Raw genomic sequence first — 8181 nt, forward strand, 5'->3', positions numbered from 1 at the left:
CCCACCCTGGTCATTGCCTGCAGGAACCCCTTCATCAGCGGTGGTAATCGCACAGAACAGTAGCTAACCAGCGTTTACCCGGATCTCACTCAGAACGCTAAGGACCACACTGAGGGGGGTTCCACGCTGAACAGCAGAGGAGGCTCTGCCAGCAGACCTGACAGCAGTGTACATCCCCGGACACTCTGCCCTCTTGTCCTGGAGGGGCGAGATCTCTAGCCCTTGGCTACCTAGTGACCTGTGGAGATGATGGGAACAATAGTTAAAGGAGCAGCGGCGATGAGGAGGAGCTCAGGTGCTGAAGGTGACTCTGCCGACCCTACTACATCTTCGGGGTTCACAGACAGGCGAAGGGTGAACTTATCCACATCTGCTCTCTCACTCTAGGGAATCTGCGAGCAGGGAACGCGCGGCAAGTGGCCTAAACTCCCGCAGGGAGGGGGTAGCCGCTTCCAAAGCCAGCCACTTCTAAGGTAAGGCAGAGCCCGAGTGTTAATGAAACATTGTTCTTGTGGTCCTTCCGGAGGCAGGCTTCTGTTTAAGCGTTGTTCTGGGCCTCCAGTGGAATCCAAAGTAGGGTGTGTCTGAAGAACTCAGCCTCTATGTTCTGGAAGCACCTGTCCTCTTTTCGCCTTCAAGCACCTGCTACTTCCATTTTTCCCACGAGAGGGCGCCAGACACCAGTGGTTGAAGAGGACCGATTTGGGCCAAAGGACAGTCAGTGAAGGATCTGGTCTGTCAACTTCACCTGACCTTATTTTTCTAGAATACATTCATGTTAGGGGCATATTGTCTTTATAGGGAGTTTTGTATAACCATAATTCTGAAGAGCATATTACTGAATGTAAAGAATACATTTTCCTAAGCCTCCAAACCTCTCCGCTGTTTGTCCTTGCCACAGCCGAGAAGTGAGGCAGAGGGTCATTCCTCATTTCTCAAAATTATTACATTAAACATGAAAATGAGTGTTGTCGTGTTAAATTGTTGGTTCACCCTATGAGTCTGCAGGTGGCCTGCTCTGAGGCTAGGACAGAAGGGCAACATGGCGCTGTACTAGGGAGAGCCTTAGGGCACCCCAGCGTCTTGTTTCTGGGGCATCCGAGGCACTGACTGCTGCCCACTGCTCTCAGGGTTGCTCTGTGAGCAGGGAGGGACACAAGCTGGAGATCAATACCCAAGGGCAGTCAGTGGAACCTGGAGATCCGGGAAACAAGGAGGATCATGGGACCATTGACTTGGAAAGGAACTTTACAGCTAGACCTGGGCCTGGAGCCCAGAAGGAAAGAGTCTGTGGGATGAATGCAGGAACGTCTATGCAGGTCAACAGAGCAGGGGGACAAGGGCACAGAACGGTCCTGTGCTGGCCAAGGCCCAGACTCATGGGTTCTGGAGTAAGGATTGAGCAGAGAAGTGGGAGAGGAGAGGAGCCAGGGTCTTAGAAACTGCAGTGAACTCTCCTTGGCTTCTAAGAAACAGAGTAGTTCCGACACGTGGTCTCCCACATTCTACATTCTTTTAGGGTTTTTTGGATAGCTGTGAATGCGGCCCAAGACAGAATTGCCAGTTTACTTTAAAGGAGATTTTGTTTTTGCAACTTGATTGCTCCGTTCAGAACTTTGTAAAAGGCAACTTTTGTCAGAGTGTTGTTGGACACCCTGTATCCAGACTAAGAACTCAGGTGGAAGAGTCGGCTGACCAGCAACCTTCCTATGGAGAAAGCTCCCAGGCCTGGATTCAGGCTCAAGGCCTTGCCAGCTCCCTTGCTGACACAAATTACCTAACACTGGGTACATGTGGCCAGCGGGGATCAAATATTTGACATAAACCCAAAGGGACTAAATTTCAGCTCTGAGAGTTGAAGTAGGCCCGTGCTAAGTCTCCTCAAGGGAGCTTCTCCACCCTCCCAGCTCTTCCTAGCAGACCCCCAATACACACATACCCAGAACCCTCTGAGCTGCCTCTCACCCCTAGTTCAAAGAGACCCTAAAGTCTTCTTGCCCTGAGAAAAGCTGACTTTGTACCTACGGTCCTACAGTAAGGAGCTAGTCAGTGAAAGAAAGATGAACACTCCTCATGTTGGTCCACACCCCCACAGGACCTGTGACTTAGTGATGCACCCCAGGGCTAGTGCCCAGGAGGCTGTGATTTAAGGAGAAGGTGCATGCAGGATGGGACAGACAACTGGGAGGAATGCAGCGTCACAACTTCGTGGGGCTGGCCAGCTTCTCAAGGTCACAGCCTCCTCTGTAAACACCCGTGGACTATTCCGTGGTAGAAGGTGTGCCTGTCTGCTCACACATCTGCAGTGGACAGGGCGGGGAATGGAGCGGTGGCAGGGAACTAAATCACACCGAAGAAATGCAGAAGAGGTCACCCAATAGGGATTCTGAGCCCAGACAGACTAAAAGTTGGCGTTCTTCAAGTCCCGGGAGCAGCGGTACCTGCCATCCAGGAACCTGGAGCACAGGAGGCTGGGAGAACAAGGACAGGTGTGGTGCTGGCGTTTCCTAGAAAAGGGGATCTAGAGAGAGAAGGAAGCAGTCCATCAGCCGTAGGAAAGGGTTGTGAGAGCTCCATGTAGTCAATGATGTTCGTGGGTGACCAGAAACTGAGGATACCTGCTACTGAGCGCTGAGCCACTGACCCCGAGATGCTGAGCCGCTACACGCAGTAGCAGGTACTTTCCTGAAAGCAGCGGTCAGCCGGCGGAATGCCAGCAGGGCCATTTGGGATCCGTCCACGGTGAACGTCAGGTGAAGTGAGAACCCACAAAAGTCTCTTTACCAATGTATTAGGGGTGCGATGGAGAGCAAACTCATGAATACAGATGTCGCTAATCCAGCTGCTGCAACGCAGACCAACCACAAATCTTGCTGGAGAGTGAGCGTGGGGCCCTCTCCTTAGTTGTATCTGGTCAGTACTCAGAGAAAACCACGCCCACAGCAAGTTACCCCCCAAATGTCATTGGCTATACCAACGAGCTCCTACTACAGGAAAGGCCTGCAAATGTCTCCTCTCAGCCAACAAAAAATGTTGATTACAGACGACCACTCCAAGGCCTGGAGGGATCGAACGGCAGGACAACGACAATGGCACACAGCTAGTTTTTGGGGGAGCTAGGATTTGAACCCAGATAAGGCTGATGCTTAGCACTCAGAACACCTGTGGCCATGTGCATGCATGCTTGCTCGCTCTCTCTCTCTCTCTCTCTCTCTCTCCCTCCCTCCCTGTCTCTCTCTCCCTCCCAGTCTCTCTCTCCCTCCCTCTCTCTCTCCCTCCCTCTCTCTCTCTGTCTCTCTCTCTCCCTGTCTCTCTCCCTCCCTGTCTCTCCCTCCCTCCCCCTCCCTGTCTCTTCCCTCCCTCCCCCTCTCTCTCTGTCTCTGTCTCTCTCCTTGTCTCTCCTTCTCCCCCTCCCCCCCCCCGTCTCTCTCTCTCTCTCACACACACACACACACACACACACACACACACGATTGCAAACACTCTCACACCTCTGGTAACTGAATCTCTCTGCTTATCCCCTGGCGTCCTCAGCTCTGAGGACAGGGCCTACAGATAGCTGTGAAGGGACAAACACCCTCTTTATCCAGTGGCTCACATCAAAGAGCACCGCTGGACACCCAAGGTTCCCCCAGTATTTGAAAGGATATTTGTTTATACGTGTGTTATATGTGTGAGGGAGAGCATGCCTGTGGAGATCGGAGGACAATTTGGGAAGTCTGTAGTGTCCTTCCACCTTTGTATATGCTCCAGGACTCGAACTCGGAGCACCGTGTTTTCATAGCAAGTGCTTTTACCTGCTGAATCACCTCACCAGCCCCCAGAGGGTTTTAAATAGAGTGATAAGGAGGCTTGGTCCAGACTACCTGGGTTCAAATCCCAGGCCTTCTGTTTACCATATCTGTGACAACTGACTACCTATTTACCCTGGCTGTGCTTTGATTTTATCATCTATATAATGGGTTAATAGCTCCAATCTGACTATATAGCTATAAAAAGACTAAGACCATTTACTTATTGAAAACTTACTGAGGACAAATGGCCTGTAGGAAGTGCTCGGCATTTGTTTTTGGTTAATGCTGATGTCCTTATCGGGAGCCATCATTCTGAGCCATCTTTCATAGCCCAAGGCAATGAGGGTGGCAGAGCCGTTCGGCTTTCAGCTTCCTGAGCCCGGGGTGGTTAGGGACAAATCGGTGGCCTTGGGGGGAATTGGAAGAGGCGGCAGGAAGAATCTCTGACTCCAGGGAGCACTGGAGCTTGTAAAGCCGAGTCACAGATCCCGAAAGACTGCTAAGGGGAACTGGGTGTGGCTGTAGGTCCAGCAAAGCCACTACCCTTTAGTGGCCCCACCCTCCAGAGGCTACAATTTGCAGCTACATCCCTGACCCTCCCAAAGCCGAGAGTCTCTTGGCTGTCTTGTGCCCAGAGTTGGCTGCTTAGGGCACAGAGAAGAAATCCCTCTTCGAGAAAGTTCTTTGCTGTAGCCTCAACACCATATAGGGGGCCATTTTGTGTTCTTAGATTCTGTTCCAAAAAGCAAAGGGTATTTGAGAATCTTTTGAAATCTATCACTTCAGAGTTAATTACCCTGCTCCCATTAAACATAACAGCTAAGGATGGCTGGCCTGAAGGGCTAGCAGCTTGTGTGATTGGTGTCACCATTCCACAAAAACAAAGAAGCTGTACCCTTTACCAGTAGCCTAGGACTCTGGTTGACTTCAGAAAACTCCATTTTAGTCCCAGCTGTCTCAGGACGGCTCCTTGAGCAAGTCACATAATCTGCTGTAGTTCCTCAGCTTGCTAATGAAAACCCAGGAATGCTTTAAAGGTCAAACCATAACTGTGTCTCCAGCCTGTCTAGAGGGTACAAGTGGACAATGTTACCACCCAAACCAGTGTCCAAACAGTAGCTGCAGGCCTAGGTAAGGCTGCTGCCTGGAGCCGCGACCCCGGGGCTGTCTGCTTTCCTTCCTTGGGTCAGGCTGGATCCACTGGAAGGGCGCAGTGTTAATCTTCTGCATATCATCATCAGAAGCCTCAGACTCCCTGCTCTAAGCTGGATCCAGGCTCCAAGATCCCTGCCTGCTTGCCAATGCCCCTTCACACACATGCCCATGCCCCTTCACACGCATGCCCATGTTCGTTCACACACATGCCCATGCCCCTTCACATGCATGCCCATGTTCGTTCACACACATGCCCATGCCCCTTCACACACATGCCCATGTTCGTTCACGTGCATACCCATGTCTGTTCACATGCATACCTATGCCCCTTCACACGCATGCCCATGTTCGTTCACATGCATGCCCATGTTCGTTCACACGCATACCCATGTTCGTTCACACGCATGCCCATGTTCGTTCACACACATGCCCACGCAGTGCCAGCAGAGTACCTTGTGGCTTCCTGGGTGGCACTCCTCTCCTTCCCGACCCAGTGGGGTGCACAACCGCAGGCCCCGCAGCCACAGGCTGATAGCACAGCAGGTACCTGCTCCACACTGGACATCTCGTTCACAGGCCTACAGGAGAGAGAGGGGGCCAGCCTGTTAGTGCCACCCAAGGGAAAAAGGAAAAGGAATGCTAAGCCATCTGTGGCAGGGTCTGGAGGAAGTGACTAAGAGCCCAGGATTAACAGGACTCACGGCTGAAACACCACTGCTTGGCAGGACACTCGGTCTTAGCAAAGTACCCGACCTCAACCTGGGGAACCAGCCCAACTCAGAGGCAAGGCGGTCCCCACCCCCCGGAAAAGGCCTGTTAAAAGACTCGGCTTTTCAAATATCAGTCAACAGCAGCACACTTGACTGAATTAGAACTCCCTGGGGAGGGGAAGGGAAGGGAGGGGAAGGGAGGGGAGGGGAGGGGAGGGGAGGGGAGGGGAGGGGAGGGGAATCCTTGATGGTCCAAAGCCCTGAATGACCATTGCTAAGTTATCTCAGGGAAGAATCTTTGTCCTCCAGAAGGCATTATCAGTTGCTTCTCTGCACATCTCCCACCACCTAACCCACAGGAGCCTGGTGGACAGGTATCTCCCCCAATGTTTCTCTGCTGGCCTCTCTGGGCTCCTGACACGGATCCTTCTGATTTGGGCTGCTTGGACCTGCTGGGTTAATGCCTATATAAGGAAATGTCAAACAAGCACACTTTACCCCAGAGCCAGAGTCAAGAAAGCAAGTAGGGCCTAATGGAGAAATAGCCAACCTGGCCACAGGGCACAGAGGTCAAGTGGCTTCAGAGTTGAAGTTGGAAGCTGAGTTTCGTTTTTCTCCAGTAGGAAGCCACAGAACACCTTCAGGCTGCCAGCGTGGGCCATGACAGGAGTTGGAAGCTCCAGACTTTTCCAGGTGAGGAGGTCAGGATGCCACCAGAGAAGGTACAGGTGGCAGTCACCAGCAGTTACTCTCTAACCCAGCAGGGGCACGGCTCACACCTAAGCCAGCACCCTGAACACTGAGGGTGAGGGAAGTAGGACCCTCCCGGACTCTTCTCTCCTGACAGGTGGCAGGCATGGCACTCTGGGAGGTTGGGACCTACAGCCTGGATTGTCATCATCTAAGGTGCAAGGGAGTGTGGAGAGATCAGAACTGTTTGGTTGAAAGCGTCACCTCAGCCCCTAACATCCTTATACCCAAAGAGTCTGGAATGTTTGGATCCAGGCTTCACCCCAGCCCTTGAGCACCCCTATATCCAAGGAGTCTGAAATGTTTGGGTGAAACTTTCCATCCCAAGCTCCTTGCCCTGAGAGTTGCTGCAGTCCAGACTCCACCTCCAAGAAAGCCCACCAAGGGGTGACCCCTCCCCAGAGAGGCTCAAGACCATTCCCATAGGCTACTTAAACTGCCACCCAGAGAACAAACGTATGGTCTTCCTGGTCTTCCTTTCCCCTCTCCATGGTTTTTCCGGTCTTCCTTCCTGTCTCCATCCATGGGGGGCCACCCGGGAACACTGGCATCCATTAAACCTGGGCTTTTTCTAATTTGGTTGGATTTGGTCTGATTTGGATTATTGCATGGGCGGAGATGTTTGTTGGGTCGTAAAATCTTTTTCAAGGACCTGGTGTCTTTCTGGAGTCAGAAGAGGGACATCAAAGGGACATGGGAAATGGGGGAGCTGAGCACTCCCAGATTCCTTCCCCCCAACACTGTTCTGACCAAGTGTTCATCTGGGCATAATTCACCCCATTCATTCACTGCATTGGACTAACTCAATCCTTCTCTCTTTGTGCTCTTTATTAAGGGGTGCCTCACCACCCCCAGACCTCTCTGCATCTTCCCCTGGGGACCCACTAAAGGGTGAAAGGAGGTGTTGGTGGCACCCATCTTGCCCTAGGGGCCCACTAAAGGATAAAGGGTGTTTGGCGCACTCTTCCTAACAGCAAAAGTAGACCTGATGCGGGACTCTGTGCTTCTGTCCTGAGCCTCACCAGCACGCTCTGGAATAACATGGACAAGAGGGCCAGACGTAGATTGAAACCAAGGTGTACACAAGACAAATGGGACTTGGAAGGGGGAACGAATCCATCTTGTAAAAGAACTTCCTATGGCACGCTGCCAAGAATCTTCATTGTACTAAAGACTCGATGTCAAAATCCCAGTGCCCTCCCAATGTACTTTAAACAATCTTATATTTAAATACAACTTCTCAAGACCCAACTCTATCTATCAGAGTGAAGTCTGACCCATCTGCAGATTATATGCAGCCCCACCCCCAGGCACCTCCCAAATCCCTTTGCCTTAGGTGAATTGGAGCAGCAGCGCCTTCCTGGTTCTCAGTTCACAGTCCGTGCAGAACCCTGCTCTCCGCCCCCAACCCAAGCCTATGGAAAAGACTAGAAACTTACCCCTGTGATCACCGCACAGTGGGACACAGTTGCTAGAAGGAACACGATGAAGACTTGCACGGTACCTCTCATGATCAGTTGGGGTGAAGACAAACACTGCCCACTCCGGTGCCTCTAACCTCCTTCCACCCTGCCTTGCACTGGGCAAACTGAGAAGGCCAGGCTGTCCCGCCCTTACCTCTTTCAAATTTATACAGTCGGGTCCAGGGCTGTCTCATCCCGCTCCTCCCTCCCCTCTCCGGCATTATTCAGATGAGCTCAGAAGCGAAGATGAGACCTGATTCTCTAACAGCATTGCATCACCATCAGAACTGATAAAAATGGACACATCGG

General features: G+C 52.0%; 1 protein-coding gene across 1 annotated transcript; it reads right to left on the reverse strand.

Annotated features, from left to right (window-relative positions):
- Positions 1-2401: 2401 nt before the first annotated feature.
- Positions 2402-7920, reverse strand: LOC121438088 (prokineticin-1). The gene is made up of 3 exons (XM_041638319.1): positions 7849-7920; positions 5402-5527; positions 2402-2521 (listed from the first exon to the last, which is right to left on the reverse strand). The coding sequence occupies exons 1-3, from the start codon at positions 7918-7920 to the stop codon at positions 2402-2404; spliced, it is 318 nt and encodes a 105-aa protein (XP_041494253.1).
- Between the last annotated feature and the right edge of the window lie 261 nt (positions 7921-8181).

Source organism: Microtus oregoni, unplaced genomic scaffold (assembly GCF_018167655.1).
Source record: "Microtus oregoni isolate MIOR12 unplaced genomic scaffold, Mior012 000054F_ref0000373, whole genome shotgun sequence".
In the NCBI taxonomy this organism is placed as follows: domain Eukaryota; kingdom Metazoa; phylum Chordata; class Mammalia; order Rodentia; family Cricetidae; genus Microtus; species Microtus oregoni.

Excerpts from the sequence above, each read along its gene's own strand:
- LOC121438088 (XM_041638319.1), bottom strand. The coding sequence starts at position 7,920 with ATGAGAGGTACCGTGCAAGTCTTCATCGTGTTCCTTCTAGCAACTGTG. Across the intron at positions 5,528-7,848 it reads ACTGTGCGGTGATCACAGGG|GCCTGTGAACGAGATGTCCA; the intron begins GTAAGTTTCTAG and ends TCTCTCCTGTAG. Across the intron at positions 2,522-5,401 it reads GCCACCCAGGAAGCCACAAG|ATCCCCTTTTCTAGGAAACG; the intron begins GTACTCTGCTGG and ends TTCTCTCTCTAG.